We start from the raw sequence: 19,198 nt of genomic DNA on the forward strand, positions 1-19,198 counted from the left end.
TGACTCCACCCCAAAGTACAGGGTGGATCCCAAACCTCAAAATACCCTGTGTTGTTTAGAGGAAGGACATAACAACTATCCTGATAGCACTTGCTTCTCTTTCACTTCGTAGGAAGATTAAATTTTGATCGTAAACACATAGACGCACGCAGACACACACACACACATACAGACACAAGCACCCGCAGCTTAGTTTGACATAGGTATGTAAATTTGATGCTAATCTTTCCAAAAACTCTTCTCAGGAAAATCAAAAATATGTAAGACACGTAACCCTTTGAATCTCTCAAAATATACAAAACCAGTCAAACGTTTGGACACACCTTCACATTAATAACAAAGTGTGTACTGATACTGAATACTAAAAAAAACAAACCTACAGACTGTACATTAACACATTACACGCACATGATGCCTATAGTGGTCTTTGTGCCAAATGATGTTAACATTAATTTATGCCTTTGTGTCTGCGTCAGGGACATTCAAGGACAGCACAGTCACTATACAAACATATGACTCTTAAGTAATGAAAGAAGTCAAGACATACCAGACAGGCAAACGTGCATGCACACACCACACACATACAGGGTGAACTTTCTTAAGAAAGACATGTTAGACAAACACTGTCTTCTACACCGCTTTAACAAAACTCTACTGAATACACACACACACACACACACTCTCTCTCTCTCTCTCTCTCTCTCTCTCTACTGACAAAACCCCTTACCCTAATCTAACCTTATCCACAAGAACTCCAATGTGTGCCTAACTTTAATACTAAAACCATGTTTTAACGCCAAAATAACCACACACACACACACCCTCTTGCACAAAGTGGCACAATCTACTCCCTGAGTAAACACTCCAAATTAGCCAAAACCAAGCACACACGCACGCACACGGACAAACACACACACACATACTCTCAAACATGCAAAGTGGGTCAACAAGACTGGCGCTTTCCTCTGGCGCTGTCTGTGTGTGGACTGTCAACATGACCTTGAGGGCCCCCCCCCCCAAACACACGCGCACACACACACTCGACACACCCATGACCTCATGTATGCAGGCACACACATAAATACACACCCAAGTACTGCATTAAGCTGGGACACTGACCAGCTAAAAGAGAGTGCTTGTCAAGCACGTCACGGTATATGACTGTTGAAATAAAAGTTCAGGTGCAGATTTAATTAAGATTAAAGATTGATGTCATACCAGCTGTTTACCTGTTTGATTTGTAAAGGGAACTTAATGTACTATGACAGGCTCACACCTAGCTAATTACTTCAGAAGAACACAATCACTGAGGAGGCGGATAAAAAGGTCACATTAATCCCACATTCCACGTTGCATTTATTAGACCCAAAAAACAAAAACGAAATAATAGTGGCAACACCTTCAAATGTTACACTTATGACATTGTGATTCATAAACTTCTGAATGTTATAATGTTAAACTTTTGAGCGATGTTAACTGATCAGTATAAAAATGTGCCTGGAGTGCACCCTTAAAGCCACAATGTTTAAAATCTTTGGCACCCCCGAGTGGCTGCATGAAACACAGCAGGCATCAGCAATGCCTGGCTTTCTCCACACAGTAGCTGATTTGTAAATATCCTGTTTCACTGAGCGAGTCTTATAGTGACAACAGCTCCTCTTTACAGTTCAGTGCTGTTTCTGTCATTGTCCTATGTTGTGTGTTTTTAAGGGCCTTTTTTTACATTTGAAAGACCAAACCAAGTTCCATGATTTGTCAAAATGCATACATTTGATCACGTTAGTTTTGGTCTCGCATTACAACTATGTAAGAGCACAAAAGAACCTACATTCTGTCATCATAACCAACATGGGCCTAGTTGACATGGATTGGTTTGTAGGAGGACGAGTGTCTGACGTCGATGTGTTGTCAATTCGGTGTGCAGCCTTCTGTCACCATTTGAATTCATGGAGAAAAATGAATGAACAGATTCATTTTATTGCCACTATAATAATATTATTATGGCATTACTACCAGCAGCAGCTTTTTATACTGTTGCCACTGCTTCTTCATGTTCACGTGGCATTGCTCTCCCACCCTCTCATCCTCTCTGAGAAATACCTGAAATGTGTCAACATTTTTAGTAGATTTTTTTCCAGACTTTTTATGATTCATTGGACCATATTTAATTTTAAACTTGTTTTACTCTTCTCTCCATGTGCTACTGTACATGCTGCAACAGCATGTGGAAGGAAGATGTTGTTGAGGGAAGTTGATATTGAACTTGTTAGGAAACAGCTGCTTATTTACAAACCCAGCATTAATGAAGCAACATTATTATGCAAGATAAATGTAAGTCCAATATTCACTCTTCGTTAGTTCTCGTTTTGGTCTCACTAAATCTGGAGGGAAACATCTGGCTCTTTAGTCACTAATTGATTCCACTTCATTCACCATTATGTTGTAACTGTTTACTGTGTGGTGATGAGCAGGTGGCTGCAGCCAAAAACGACACTATGAAAGCTGTGAGCTGAGAGTTAATCAAAACAAGTAAACGAGCTGAAACTCAGGGGGAGGTGCAGAGTCGGCAGATAATTCTCTGGAGGTTCATCACTATGAGTAACAATTCTCACATTACGCATTGTCATTTGATATGTTGTTATTATAGTAAATACTGATTTTTGCCCCTTTAAAATTAAGATTATTCCCCATGCTGTGTTGACATTATTTTTTCTATTCCTCTGGACAAATAAGCAATGGCAGCCACACAAGTGATTAATATTAGGTTGAATAAAAATGAACAGGATTGTGCAGCTTAGAGTCCAAACTATAATGGCATCGTAGGCATTGTGTGCTCCTGCTAGTTCATTTAGGGTAATTCCATTGACTCATATTGGTGACGTGGGGCTTTTTCTCCTTTTTACTGTAAAAAGACAAGACCAACATCTATAGGCCTCTTTTTTCATGAAAGATTTGAAATTTTAAAAGATCTTTTAGAACATTTTTAAACTTCTGTTAACCACACCAATAGATCATTCACACACACTCTAACATCACCCCCTTTGAAGGCTACAATAATCCCTGTTACAGTCCCTGATAATGGAGAGTAAAACTGTCTGACTTTTGTCAATGAAAATCCCAACTGGCCCAAACTCTACGCTACAAGGTGAGTCAGTGCTTATATGACTCGGCAACAAACTATCAGAAGAAATTACTTCCTTTCCGTGCCTAACGTAAGTACTTTGTGTGTACATGTTTTTACATGAGTGTTTCTGGATCATATATTTTCCTTAAAGGAGTTCTTTTCTTTACTGTTTGCTCTTTATACAGACTTTAGAGCATGACCAACCCAACAATCTCAACTGTCATCACTCATTGTGTCACACACACACACACACACACACACACACACACACACACACACACACACACACACACACACACACACACACACACACACACACACACACACACACACAGTACATATAATTATCAGAAATGCAGGATTTCAAGACGTGTAAGCACAAGCATGATTACCACCTCTCCACACACCCACACTTTTGTGTGATATACACTGAAATACAAGTTGATATTCAAAAGTACCTGGGGTTAAACAATATTACACTATATGTAAAACACCCTTCTGTTTGTATCCATCACACCTCTAAAATATTTGACAGGACTGTCAATTCCCAGGCAGACCCAACAGGTCCCAGGCTTCTCTATACATTTAATTAATTTCAGACCTTTGTCAAACATTTCAATAGTTCTATGGGCAAATTTCATCTGATAATATCAGACAGAGCAACACATGCTCATTCAGTTCTGCAAAATGCAAAGCTCCAAAATCGACACAAGCTTCACAAACTTTTATGTGCATGTAAGTCAGTTACATCTTGATAACAATGGAGATGATGTAAATGAGCTACAGATTACATTTACTTTACATTAAAACATTGGTGAAAAGTTTTGTTGGGAATGACATTAGCTTTCTTTATAAATATATACTTTATAGATAGTAGCACATTTTCAATGTACTTTTTTAAAATTTTAGTGTTGTGAAAATTAGCAGTGGATCGTACTGATTGTGACACAGACAGCAGTTTGAGAAAAACAACTGCCATCAGAGTGGTGATAATAGTTCATATTAATATATATATCAAGTTCATACAAGAGAGACAGAGCAAAAGTAAACTGATCCCTCACTGATCCGTGATCTCCCACTCTCTTTCTCTCTTCTAAACTCACATGAACTGTCACGTTAGATACGTTAGATGAAAGAGTGACACAGAGTGGAAAGGCTCTGTTACTGCACCACTGTCTGCATGTAGTGTTATTTTTAATATTAGCTCAGGTGTCAAAGTAAGTGTGAAGTGTCTTACGCATGCCTTTTTAGTTTGGTAGGATATGAGGCAAAAACAAACACATAAGAGTGTGTGTTTACACAGGTTTCTTAACCAGGGTCTGCCTGCTTCCTTGGAAGAAGACATGTTGAAGTTTACAAATGGAGCATGAAGAGTAATCCTAGATGCAACATCTCACCTGCCAACCCTCTTATATACACACCGACCCGTTCACAAGAAAACAAAGCCAGTATTTTTGTTACTTAGGCAAATAATCTCAAACAGGTGTGCAAAATGATTTGGTAAACTATGGGTACAAGTCAGTTACATGAAGATGATGATCAAGTTATCTATTTCATCAAACAAAATTAGGTTTTGGTCTAAAACACCATATCAGTGAACTTTGGGTTTCAGCTTTGCAGCCAGATGTTATTCTGGCATCTTCTCTCTTGTTACCTGGGATAATGATCAGAGTGCACTCATGACCTCCAAGATTTTTCAAATTTAAGTTTCTTGCATATAGCAAGTATTTTAATTATTATATATTCAGGGTGTTAGTACAACGGATGCATTAATAACATACACTATGTAGTAGAAATTTAAATTACATATACCACATTACTTATGCATATTGTTAAAAAATGTTTTATATTATATGTACACACACACACACACACACACACACACACACACATATATATCTTTACAGTGACAGAGATGACAATAAGTCAATGCCCTACTTCAAGGGCCAATGAGCAGTGGTGGAGAAATGTGTTTGTCTTTCTTACCGCTGGTTTCTGTGTTTTTCTGAGGAGTAGCGACCCGTAGGAAGATCTGCTGCCTCCAGGAGTGACGGTGGCTGCGCAGAGGGCTTTCTCCCACCGCACATGCTGCACTTGGTGTGGACAGGGCCGCTACATCACTGAAAATACAAACAAGCACACACACACACACACACACACACACACACACAGGTTTACACAGTATGCCCATATAAATATTAAACAGGCAGGAGCAATACTACACTGTATACACACACACACAAATGAACATGCAGGCATAAAATCTGTTACATGAATCTATGAAACAAGGAGTACAGATCACTGTGTTTGACACTAAGGTGCACGATTACTTGGTGTATGTGTGTGTACCTGCAATCATTCTCTTGGACAGGAGCCAAAAATTGAAATTTCAGAAAATTAGGGACAGAGGAGGAGGAGTGGAGACGAGCCCGCAGACCACCAAGAGGACTGAGATGGAGAGATGGAGGTGAAAAAGGAGGCAAAGAGGGCATGAAAAGAGAAACTTAGGCCCCGTTCACACAGAGAAATCACTTCAGAGAAATGTATTTTAATTTAATTTATTTCAAAATACGAGTATAACTCCTGGCATTTGGGCGTGTTTCTGTGTTATGATGCTCAGGTGAGAGAAGATAAAAATAGTTCTACTTTTGAAGAGACGTGGCCTGAATCACCTCTAAAACTGGCATCCAGTGAGTCACAAGGGGTTCAACAAAAAACACTTTGGTATTCTTGTGTACTTTGTAATTTCATTCATTTCTAGCGTTGCTTTGTTTTAACGGGGCCTTACACAATAATGTGGAAAACAAGCCAGAAGAAGCCATAAATCTTTTAAATTGACATGAAAAGAGATGCTGCATGAGTTGAACTGAAAAGTAATGCAGGGATGCAGGATTCTCACCTCCTTTTATTGAACCTGGCTCCAGCAGAGGGGGAGGAAGGATGATGAGGAAGCAGAGGAGAGAGGGATGAAGAGCAGGGAGGAACAGGAGGAAGGGTGGAGTCGGATGGGACAGGTCTGACAACCAGTGCAAATACAGAGAAGAAAAGAGCAAGCAAAGTCAAAGACACTGAAAAAAGAATGAAAACACAAAAAAGAAGAAGAAAAAGAGCAAAGAAAATGACCGAAAAAGTATTTTGAGGTACAGTAGAGATGGGAGTACACAGTGTATGTGATGACATAATGTCTGCATTTTTTAAATGTTTCTTACAGACTCTTTGGTTGTGGATGAAGTTTAAATAGTAAAATTAAAAGTTTTTCACCTACTTGATCGTGCTACCCACATTACTTTTAATTGCATTTTTCTAAGAATATCAAAAGTATTGTGAGCAGAGCTGCAATAATGAACAAATTAATCAATTGGTCAAAGACATTTTTGTAAAAACTGGTAAATAAGATACACCTTTGTTACAATTTTTTTCATTTAAAAATGGGGTGCATCTTATACACCAGTTAAATGCAGAGAGGTGATGGATCTATATATGTTTTTAGGTCTGTAAAAGGCTGCCCACACTTAGAACAATAACTATGAGCATCCACACTTATGAACTAATAATGTCCTGTAAACAACGGTGTGCAGCACATGCTGCATGTTTCAGCTGTCTGAAAAAGGGATAAAAAAACCTTGTGCTCCAGGATAAAAGTTGTTAATGAGAAAGGCATAAAAATACCTACCTTAAAGACTGTGGTGTAAGGCTACATATTAACACATATCATTTTAAATTAGATATACATATTAACTGTCTACACATACACACACACTCCTTACTTGCTCTGGTGTGGAGTGTCAGTGCTGACAGAGTAGTGTCGTACGAGCTTGGGCTTGGTAGCAGCAGTAGGGTCCTGTGGTTTGTGATTTACTGTGTGAATGGGTGAGTACTCTGCTGAGGTGGAAGTCGGAGAATGGCTGAAGGTGCTGGCCCTTCTACGGAAGCCCTGCGGCTGAGCATCTCCAGGTAAAGAGGATGAGGAAGGAGAAAGGGAAAGAGAGGTGTCAAGACGCTTCAGGTCTCCTGTTGAGTTGTGGCACCTGAGGGGATGACAAAAGAAAAATATAAGCTTTATTTAATCTCAATATATTTTGAATGGACCTGGGCCTCAGGCAGACAATCACAGTTCCCACTCTCAGTATCTTTGGGTTTTACGGGTCTGTCCTGCAGCTTCTCTACAAAGTTCCCCCACTGCTTGATCCACCTCATCACCAGGTGGTGTGATACAGTGATGCTTAAATATGGCTTGTCTGGCTCCTTTCACTCTGGGAAACTCTGGCAAAAGAGAGTCCAGCCCATATCCAGGACTTCAGAACCAGACCCGATGCTTTGCATAGAGGTGAGCATAACTATATGTAGCGGTTTCCTCTCCACATTCTGCATTAGCTTTGGCCTGTCTCCCACAAGAAATGTGACATTTCACATCCAACAGTTTTCGTAGCCAGGTGTCAGTGCACCAAAGCCCCAACTTCTGACTTCCATCTATCTGGCACTGACCTCTGCCTGACCTTGCAGCTAGTTTGCCTTTTGTGCCACATTATTTTATGGCTGAGCCCAAGGAGGCCCTGTGAGCTGATGCCACTGTATTGGGAGGGCCGGTCTGAGCTGCTGTTGATAGTTTTGATGAAAAAACAGCTGACACCTGTAGTCCAGGTCACATTCATGCCAATGTCATCATAAAATCTAAGTATAACATATAGAACTGCTGTGGCCTTTCAAGCACTGGTTGTTCTGACCCATGATATGAGTCAGTGTGCGTGCATGCTTGTTTAAGCGTGTTTACCTGAGGGGGCTGGTGGGTTGCAGCTGGGAGGAGGCAGGGAGGGGGTCATCATAACAGGACTGCTCCTGACTGCTGTTGACAGTACAAATGGAAGAGCTGCTGTCACTTCCGTCACTGTTGTTCCTCTGAGCTCTGGCCTTGCTGCTTCCCTGCCAAGAACAAACACACTAAGTTTACACATGAGTTCTTAAATGTCACCAAAGACAACGAACCCGGACACGAACTGAAAAGCGCTCATTACATAACACACTGCTTCATTAAGTTCATTAAATAATAAAACAACTATCTACTGTTTTCTAATGTAATACAAAGTAATGGCACTACTATAACACAATCACAAGTGCATACTTTCATAGAAACCAAGACAGAAAGAGTATTATTACCTTCCAGATGCCCTCCAGGGACTCAGTGAGTGAGCGCTTTGCTCGGCTCTTGAACTGTTCGAGACGCTGCCGACTGCTACTCTGCTGCTGTGCCTCTACTGGTACTGGAGCTGCCTCCTCACACACCTGCATGTACATGGAGAGAGACACAGAGACAGACAGACAGACAGACAAAGAGATACAGTGAGAGAGAGAAAGGGAGATCTTCACATGTTTATTAGACAGCTATGTGTTGTATCCTATCATCTATCCACTTGGTGACATATTCTGTCATTGAGCTGTTGGCAGTTCGGAGGAAACACAGATCATAAATGTAATAGAGACAGAAATGAGCAATAAAAGAAGAGACAGATTGTAATGTTTATGTGCACATAAAATACACAGACAAGTTACCTGTTTACTGTCCCCAGGCAGTGTGTGCTGATGGCTCTTCTGTCTCTCATCGTATAGATTCCTCAAAGATGCCATTATCAGCTCATTTTCTTCCTGGTCACTCTTAGGTCGAGCCCTCTGGTACACACAAACACAAAATACTATTGACTTAACATCAAATTTTTATGTTTTTCTACATTAGGTTCTCATTATAATGTTAGAAATCTGGGACAGCTTAAACTCCTGTGCAAAGAGGCACCGCAGTGTTGCAGTTCAGCTACATCACCAGCAGATGTCAGTTGAATCATAGACAAATATTCAAAGGCATTCTTCTCTTAACACACTATTAAAATGTCTCCTTTCACTGTGCATCAGCCTGAAGCTACAATGATAGATAATAACTTCAAGAGGTATAAAGAATAGTTGATTCATTTCCAATGGTTAATTGAGGCACATGCTCAAACAAATCCAGAGACAAAAACATTGAGGGAGCCAAAGAGTATAAACAGAGATGAGGTGGCAGAAATATTTAAGTCATGTGTAAAAATGCCACATGAAAAAACTTGTGATTCCACAGTGATTCAGTTATGTTGTACTTCACTAAAGTTGCAGACAGACTGGTTCGTTGATAGTTGTAGTAACCTCCAAGGGTATCTTAGGAATTTGCAACTTGCCCTACAGGTGCACGGACAAAATTAATACATTACCATAGTGTTTTCAAACACTGACGCTTGCTCCTGGTTGTCCAGAGTGGCCAAGTGTTTCTGAAGCTCCAGCTTGGTTTTAGGTGGGTGCAGACCTTAACACAAATACAGAGTAAAAACACTGTGCTAGTCTCATTTCACATTACTTTTACATAAAGTATGTGTATGTCTGTAGGGTAGATGGACTGTACTTATATAGCGCCTTTCTAGTCTGTGCGACCACTCAAAGCGCTTTACATGACATGTCATATTACCCTTTCACACACATTCATACACTGATGGCAGGGGCTACCACGCAGGGTGCCAACCTGCTCATCAGAGGGATCTAACATTCATTCACATTCACACACCGTTGGCACAGCAACGGGAGCAATTTGGGGTTAAGTGTCTTGCCCAAGGACACATCGACATGTGGACTGGAGGAGCCGGGAATCGAACCACCAATCTTCCAATTGCAGGACGACCGCTCTACCTCCTGCCCACAGCCGCCCTATGGGTATGGCAGGTACTGAGGTTCAGTGGTGTTTTTTCAAATATCTCAAGCTACCTAATCCAGCAGCATAATATTAACTATGCCTTATGCCTTCGGGATGCAGCTATCTTAATTTGGATATGACTTGTTAGAAATGAAAAGTTTACTAGCCACAGTGATACATCATTATGTTCACAAAACACTGATTACTTTAGCAAAACATAAAACATTATAGTCCCACTACTCTGTAAATTCAGAGAAAACTCAAGATGTTGCTGCATACTTCTGCTACATTTTGGATGTCTTTCTAAGCGTGCACTGACCAGCTGGTTTGTCCTTGAAATGTGAAAACCAGCAACTATGAAACAGCATGAAGAATAGATACTAACCAAGCACACATAGCACAATATTATTATCTAAGTTATTTGTGCTGCCACATGAGTCAGGTGACTTGTGAAATTTTTTGTATGAAGGTTTGATGACTGCGTAACAAACATTAACTCTTATCCATATCATTCACAAGAAATGTTAATGTGTCCAACATATTTTATTATTATTTCTACTAATAAAAACTATAATAAAATTGTTAATTTATTTACCGGATTTCAAATGAAAAATGTCATGTAAACAGATATTCTCCTTCAGGTGTATGTAAATGTATATATGTTATTCATTTTCCTGATTTTTTCCAGACACATACAGTAATCCGCAGACAGTTTCCTACCTTCTATTCTCTCACACAGTCTGTGGAGCTGCTGCATGGGGCAGCTGTCACACTGCTGACTCTGGGTCTTTGCATTTTGCTGCAGGGCTGCTACAGAGAATGCCTGTTTCAAAGTCAGCATGATCTCGTCTACCTACAAGAGTAGAGAACAGTCCTTGTATATTATTTCCCACTTTTCTTCTTCCAGTGTGAATTTACATCAACATCTTCCACAATCTGAACACATCTATTATTAAACAAAGGATTCATAAATGTTATATATTTAGGAACCATTTGTGTTCCACTTTCCTGTTACAGAAGTAGTTTTAATAATGGCAGTAGGAAATCTGGGCCTTTGCAAACATGAGCACATGTTAGGCTAAAATGTTATGTAGTGGAAAATAGCAAGAAAAACAAAAATGTATTGCCATACAGGGATACACTGTACACAACAATGAGAAGAATATCCAGTTTTTTCCCCACTGGATGCCCAGTTTACATTGGCAGCAGTGACAGACATGTAATTACTGATGTTTACTAAAGCAGACTGAATGACTCATTATTTCAACTCTGTCAAGTCTCTATCTAGTATAAGCTAATCACACAGCACAATTAGCTGACTATTATACAGCACAAAACATCCATCTAATGGCCGAGGCGATTTATCAGACCATTTAGTCTATCATGACTTGGTAGAGCACAGATGCACTCATCTTTTACAGTCATAGGTCTAAAGAATTAGAGTTGTGTTTAATCTTGACTGACAGAAAACACTGGTGGAAAATCAGCTTCAATTCAAATCACTTGGGAAGTGTTGACTTAAACTGAGTGAGCTCATCAAATATGACTGAGAGCTAAACACTGATATACAGATATACATATGACAGTTACAGGAAATGCACATAAGTATGTTCAAGCGTAAAAGGTCAGGTATCCATAAAAACATTCAAACTGGTTTTTCTTGCTGTTCATACTGGCCATTAGCAGATTGTTTCAATGTGAGTGAAGTCATCCAGAGTGCTTGTTTTGATTCAAAAGTTGACCTGGAGCTAATAACAGGCTTCAGATATCTGGGTTATTCAAATAAATTGAATATCTTCAAATCTTAAAAGTCTTTTCCCTGGATAGTGTTTCCTTATTGAGCTACAGTGGCGTTATTATAACACAAACAGGGAATTGTGCTCTAAAAAGGATATAACTCTGGAAGATATTCTCATAATTTGAATAGAGGTAGCTGTATACTCCTTCAGACATGCTTGTTGGACAGTGGAAAAGCCCATTAAACTCCCTCCCACCACACCTCAGACAAAGTGAATTTCACACACACTTCACACAACAATTGGCCAGCTGGGCGAAGGTAAGAAAGGAGTCAGCAGGGTTTCTCTCTCTAGCTCTCACTTATTTCTGTCAATTTTTACAAGTGTAACGCTATAACTGCCGTCCAGCAGAGACTATCTGAAAATATGCACCGTTATCTCAATATTTAAACAATACTGTGCCCTCCCCCTCCTCTCTGTGATGGTCGGCTTTTCACTCCCCCTCTGTGTGAAACCGTTTAGAACAACTATAAACACATTTGATTTCCGACATGCTTGTACCACACGTCCTAAAAACCAACTCCATTATAAAACACATGAGGTATGTGACCTCATGTGTCCAGTATGAACAGGAGGAATGATTACAGCCAGCAAAACCTGTTTCAATCTTCATACGGGCAAGTGATGGTGACAACTTTGATTTGTACCTTGCTAACTTTGTCACTGATAAAAAAATAGGGGCAGTACATGCACAAAAAGAGTAAGAATGCACACAGCACCATCTCACCAGTGATTCATCTGTACACTGGAAGACGTAACACACAAAGTGGCAGCTGCCTCCTTCCACTGTCTCCCTGCAAATGAAGCCAAAGTGATCGACGTGACGAATACCCTGGAAAGAGATGATCAGATGTTTTTAGGACTCAGTCAGAACAGGTTTACAATCACACACAAACAAAGAACAGAAACTTGTGTAGACGTCCAGAGCTTCATACCTGTGAGCAGAAGGAGATTTCTCTGAAACTCTTCTCTATGGCAACTTTTTTAGTGTCTGGACTAACCAAGAAGATCTGCGACCTACCAATCTACAACAGAAAGAAAAACACAGACAACACAGTTAGACTCATGTATGTTGAGCGTTACAGGATTGAACTCTGTAGTGTGTGCTTGTGTGTGTGTGTGTGTGTGTGTGTGTGTGGTGAGGTTTGTGGTTTGACAGCAATAACAAACCTCACAAACCACACTAGTTCTGAGCACTGTTTTAATTTCACACTTTCACATTAGCTATGTTTTAATGGCTGAAATAGAAAGAAACTTAAATACAATTGTTAGTCATTGCGTTTATCAGAAAAGGCTGTTTCACTTTTTCTCTTCTCAAAAAGTACCAATGAATTAAAAGACAGTTCCGCTTTAGGGGATATCCCATTTAACACACCATCAGGACATGAGTTACTATCTCGTAAGAGGGTTAAATACACAAGCGGTCTCATGTCTGTTAAATCTCAAGTCTGTGAGTGAAGAAATGATCCTCTCCAAAAAAATAAAAATCACATCATCACAGTCTTTCAAGAGATTGACTAGGAATTAATGTGTCTTCAAAATTGAGGAAACAAATGTGATGATGTCTCCAGAATGAGGTAATTCTGTCTGTCCATGTTAGCATCACAGGATGTACCATCACTGTCAATACTATATCTGTATCTGCTGAGGAGGACAGCGACAGGCCTTGGTGGTTCCTGTGCCAGTGGTGACCATTTCCTGTCCAGAGCATAAACAGGAAAACTCCTGTTGGCAGAAGGTCCCTGAGGTCAAATAAAGGTCAATTAGGATAGCGTGACTAAGCTCATTTTGAGCAATAGTCAGCATTTGCGAGCATGATCTCCCACGCGATGAGATTATGAGCCAACAGGGAGGAGGTGCCCTGGAACAATGAGGCCAGGACAAACATCTCTCCCTGAACATCTCCAAGACCTAGGAGGTCATTGTGGATGACAGGAAGTGGAGAAGCACTCAAGCCCCAGCCATCAACAGCACAGCGAGGTAAAGGGGTAAAGGGTGGACAACCACCACTGTCATTAGAATGGATCAACAGCATTTATATTGCCAGTAAGGTGCCTAAACAAATTGGCCTGAGGCCCCAAATCTTGGGAGACTTCTACTGGGGCACCATAGAGGCCCTGCTGACCGGCTGCTTTATCAACTGGTGCAGCAGCTGAACCGCCACAGACCACACAGCACTGGGAAGGGTGGTGCACATGGTACAGCACATCACTGTGTGTGAGCTCTGCCCAGCCCACCAGAGCTGTATACCAAGCAGTGCCTCAGTAAGAATGTGAGGGTCATTAAGGACCCAGCTCACCATACAACAGCCTGTTTTCTCTGCTGACCTTCAGGAGAAGATACAGCGCTCTAAAATCACAAACCAGGAGGCCATGAGACTCCTTTATACATTTTGTCTCTCTTTTGTTCTCTCCCTCTTTTTGCCCTTTGTGAGTGACTGTAAGGACTTATAATTTAGGGATTCTAAAGTTGTACATTACTGCCTATACAACAAAGACGTCTGATGAACTATTGTGTGTGAGCAGGAACATTTTAAAATAAAGAGCAGTGTGCTTTGAAATTTTCTTCTGTATTAAAACCATTCTGGTAAATTGGTTAAAACTTTTCCAAACAAGTACAGTAGGTGATAAATAAAATGTTCAAAAATGTGACGCAATGTAGGTATGAGCCAGAAGTGGAAATCAGGTCATGTGGCATCTAATTCTGTTTAAAATGCCAGTGTTGCAAACACTCGCAACAAAATGATTGTTATGTTAAGAAACTACATTTTGGGTAGATTAAACATTCGTGCTTTTGAGTTCTGCCTCATTTGTAGACTAATTTGAAGTGATCCACCACAAGAATGGTGATTATCTATTCTCCACACAGATAAACATGTAGCTCTACAAGCAGAGCATGACATTGGTGCACAAAATAGCTTTTTCCTTCTGTAGCTAAAAGCCAATAATGTCCAGTGCACATTTATGGGAGGAGCTGTGTAGTTTTCCTACCATCATCCACATTGACTGAAACTAAATCACGCTGAGCAGCTTCACTTTGTGTTTGTAATTATTGCTACTGTAGCTTTTCCAGGTATAAAAAATGTGAAATATGATACTGTCAGATTAAATCATGGCATCTTTTTCAGAGGATACTAGACAGAATATATTCTCTATGTCACTCTGATAGATTAGCAATTCCATAGAGTTATAATATGTGAAGTGTACTGTACCACCTCTAAGATGAGGAAAATTAAGATATATCTATGATAATATTTGAAAATCAGTGTAGGGCATCACTAGTTCTGAGTATGACAATCTGGAAGTGGCAGTCAAGTAAACCAGCAATTTTCCAATTATGTCCAATTATGAAAAAATTCACCGTGAACAGCATGGTCCTGTTTTCCTGCAGGCTGGTGGGCTGTACTCCAGGTGAGCGGGTGTTTGCATCAGTAGTGTTGGCATGAGATATCTCTGGTGAGAGCCCGTTCTCATCCAGGGCCTGCAGAGAGGGGAAGCTGGGATCTCGTTTGAACAGGACAGGGCGTTTCCCGGAGGTGGGGCTTCCCGCAGCACCGTTACCTACAGGAGCATTCCCGAGTCCGTTGGATTGGAAGGATAATGCCTTCTTCAGCCCACCCACCAATCCCCCGCTACTTCCTCCTTTATCAGTCATCCTTGAGCCATGCAACTGGCTGAACTTCTCAATGCACTCATCGATGAGGGCGGGAGGGGCTTTCTTGTGTGCAACGCTCACGCGGCCACAAAACAGCACCTCGAATTTCTTGGCAAAGGTTGTTGGAGACACAGCAACTGCATGTGCTGCAGAACTTGTCGTTGTGGAAAGAGAGGAAGAGTTGAGACATGTTTCTGACGGTTCAGTGCCTGCAGAACCTGTTGAAGTTTTGTTGGATGTTGTTTCATTGTTGCGGGCAGAGCTCTTGCCAGCCTGCCTCAGCGTACTGATGATCTCAGGGACCTGCAGAGAAAATTAGAAACAAATAAGAAGTTGCAACCACAGTAATGACATTTAGCTGTCCATGGTACAGTTTTAACTATTTGCACAAATGGAGGTCTATGGAGGAAATGTAAGTGTGATAAAGACAGGTGTGCTCAAGCAGACATGTGAATATAATCCCATAACATGTCAACCTTTACAACATTGAGATCAGTTGTTTACTAAGAATGTCAGTCAGCTGGACAGGCTGTGATACAACAAGTGAATCCTGAAGTAAAGGGCAACTGCACCAGATCTGAGATGCGATCTGACCAACAGAGGAAATGAATCCAAACTAATCAACACAGCTGGTTAAATAGTTTGTTTCCCAGAAGATGACAAAACAGAAATCTACTGTACTGTATCTGAAGTATCTTAAGTTCTACATTGGAAATCAACATGTCAAACAAATACTTCACCCAAGTGTCCAAAAACATTACTATTATAAGCATGACATATATTTCACAGAACTAGAGCTTCAATGACTAATCTATTAATTGATCAACAGAAAATTATCTATTTTGATTATAAATATATATGACTATATATGAATATATATACATACATTATACATATATATATATATTTTTTTTAAGCAAAAATGTATAATGTTGTAAATGTAATATCTATTAGCCCTCTGAGAGTTAATAACAACAAACAACACCCACATGCACACTTGAAATTTGGGTTGCAGCTAACAATTATTTTCGGGAAAATATTTTCTCAATTAATCGATTAGTTGTTTGGTCTATAAAACGTGGGGACAAACGTTGATCATTTCTCATTTGCTCAAGATACAAACTTAAATGTCTTATTTTGTCCCTACCAATAGTCTACACCCCAAAGATATTGAGTTTGTCATCATAGAAGACTAGAGAAACTGGAAAATGTTCACATTTAATAAACTTAAACCAGAGAATTCAAGCATCTTTTCTTTAAAAAATGGCTCAAAACGATAAATCAATTATCAAAATAGTTGGAGATTTATTTTCTGTCAATTGACTAATAAATGATTCGACTACTGTAATTGTTGCATCTCTACTTGAATACATGCCCTCTGAAATAAAGAACATTTCACTACCACAACTGTTCTGATCATTCATAAAAGATAAAAAATAATAAGGTAACAACAATTATTTATTTGTTTTAAGATTAAATTAGCAAAACGATTTTTGCTATTGTTTTAAACTAGTCAGCAAATAAAAAGACATTTAGGGGTTCAATGACGACAGACTAGGACAAACAGACCACAACTCAGCGCTCTCACTCACAGAACATTCTTCTCTGCAGCCACTCTTTCCATTACTAACAGATGATTTCCATGACCATTTAAACAGTCTGACACACGGCTTGTGCCAGGTCTAAAGACAGACAAGCACTGGAGACACAGGAGCGTGCTGGTTATTCTCCCAGCAACCATAATCTCACATAAATGTGGCTAAATACACAGCCTCCATTTGTTGTTGTTGTAAGTAATCTGAAATCATTATTAAATCTGGTTTGATAAAAGACACAAATCAGCTTTAGTGTTGTGTCGTACACTCTGAAAGCAGCTGAACAAAGTGACATCCAGATGTGTCTCTAGGGAAAGAACTGTTGTTGAGTATTGTCGACCAAAGTGAAAGCAAAAACACCACAACCTAACACCACAACTTCCTTTCGGTTACACATCATTCTGTTTTTCTTTAGTCTTTCACTAAAAACATCCATACACACACTCAATTTTTTTTTTTTTCAATTTCAAACAGCTTTGTTGGCATGAACAGAAATGTGTTGTTGCCAAAGCATTTTACAAAATATTTACATATATATTATAATCACAAAAACAGTTCATATTCATTACAGTACAATACAATTTGTTTTCGGATATTATAGTGAGTCCCTCAGGCTGTGACAAGCAGATACATATTTAGCTGCTAGAGGAGCTGCTGTACCTTCACCTAGCAGAACCAACACTTTCTCTTCGGGGGTTAACGTGTGAACATAACTATTTCCCCGAAGTGAACGTTTCTTAACGAAGAATCTCCCTCTCTCTCTCTCTCTCTCTCCCCCTCTCTCTCTATCTCCCTCTCTCCATCTTCCCCATCTCTCTCTCCCCATCTTCCCCCCTCTCTCTCTCCCCATCTCTCCCTCATCTCTCTCTCCCCATCTCTCTCTCTCTCCTCTCTCTCAGATGCCATGAGGTCAGCATCAGAGGTGGCAGAAAACATCCAGTGGCATGTCATATGGGATTTTTTACACATTTTTTTTACTCTGAAAACATGACTCATGTTGTCAAACCATCAACATTTCCCAGGCTACTACCTACAGTGACTTCCTCTATGTAAATATAGTAAACTACACAGGAACCCTGCACACAAAAAAAGACCACAGGGTAATTCAAAGTGGGAAGTTACAATTATTATTGTCCTGTGACTGTGCACCACTACTATATAAAGTATACAAAGACTGTGCTTACTAATGTAGTGATTCATAATAATTATGGTTCACCATACTAATTTAATTCTGCAGGGAGATGAGAACATTGGATCATCAAATTAATGGTTCTTGTTAGGATTTTGTTTCTTACTCTTTTGATTGTATTTGATTAAAACCACAGGACTAAAGATATACAAAAATATATCACATCATTATCAACAGCATATTCAGACAGCTTAACAGCATACACATGCTTCTCCTGTTGTGGGCCCACTTTGCTACACCACACTGGCAGCGTACCAGACTAAGGAACAAAAAGGAGGAAGTAGACCGGTTAAGCAGAAGCAGTGGGTGAGTCACATCAGTGATGTCATTGATGTGAGATGCCATAGCAGCTACTAAATCTGCATTCTCACACACATGCTGTCAGCTGGGTCCTGCTGGGTCTCGTCTACTCATGAGGTGTGCTCACTCCTACTGCTTTTTTTTTTTTAAAACAATACCTGACTCACACTTCCACACTTGGTGCTTTGTTCAACAATAAGTGTACGCTGTTCTGGGTAAGAGCATCAGCTAAATGTCCAAAAAGTACAACGGATGGTTCTGACCATCCAAAGGTTTCCAAAAAAGTAACTAACTACATTTACTCAAGTAGAGTAAGTACAATTTTAATGTACTTGTACATCAATATGCATTTTCTTGCTACTTTATACTTCTAAACTATTTTAATTGAGGATAATTGTGTATTTCACTTTAACCAGCCTCAAGATTACAAATTAAAGGCCCTGCACACCCACACAGGTGTTGTCACTTCAAGCTACTTATAGCTCTGCTCAGGTCAGAGTTAGGTGGGGCTGAAGGTAAAGATAGATATACTTCTCCCACCTAAAAGGACCAGTCAGACCAGATTTCACTCCCCATTCGTTATGGTGGAGAACACATTCACTTCTGGTTGTGACTGAACTTTGAATTAGTGAGTCTCTCTGATGTCTTCTCGGAGAGAGGGAGTAGGATTGACCTCACATTCAGAAATGTTTTATTCCTGTAGAACTACCTGGTGATATAATACAAGCTGTAGAGAAGGAGGGATGCTGCCTGGCTGGAGTGAGTGCAAGGATAGTGACAATAGAGCTGTATAATTCATTTTGTGGTCTGCTATTGTTAGCCTGCTAGCAACAT

At 40.0% G+C, this 19,198-nt stretch overlaps 1 protein-coding gene across 2 annotated transcripts in view; it reads right to left on the reverse strand.

Moving 5' to 3' along the window:
- tbc1d1 (TBC1 (tre-2/USP6, BUB2, cdc16) domain family, member 1) overlaps positions 1-19,198 on the reverse strand; it is a 49,915-nt gene that overhangs the window by 15,745 nt on the left and 14,972 nt on the right. For both annotated transcript variants that reach the window (XM_053336994.1, XM_053337003.1), the window contains 10 exons: positions 14,987-15,583; positions 12,562-12,651; positions 12,354-12,458; positions 10,551-10,683; positions 9,358-9,449; positions 8,672-8,788; positions 8,279-8,404; positions 7,896-8,044; positions 6,892-7,152; positions 5,111-5,244 (listed from right to left, as the gene is read on the reverse strand). In XM_053336994.1, coding sequence (XP_053192969.1) covers positions 5,111-5,244; positions 6,892-7,152; positions 7,896-8,044; positions 8,279-8,404; positions 8,672-8,788; positions 9,358-9,449; positions 10,551-10,683; positions 12,354-12,458; positions 12,562-12,651; positions 14,987-15,583 — 1,804 coding nt within the window. The remainder of the gene's footprint in view (positions 1-5,110; positions 5,245-6,891; positions 7,153-7,895; positions 8,045-8,278; positions 8,405-8,671; positions 8,789-9,357; positions 9,450-10,550; positions 10,684-12,353; positions 12,459-12,561; positions 12,652-14,986; positions 15,584-19,198) is intronic.

The sequence above is a fragment of the Scomber japonicus genome, chromosome 2, assembly GCF_027409825.1.
Source record: "Scomber japonicus isolate fScoJap1 chromosome 2, fScoJap1.pri, whole genome shotgun sequence".
NCBI lineage: Eukaryota > Metazoa > Chordata > Actinopteri > Scombriformes > Scombridae > Scomber > Scomber japonicus.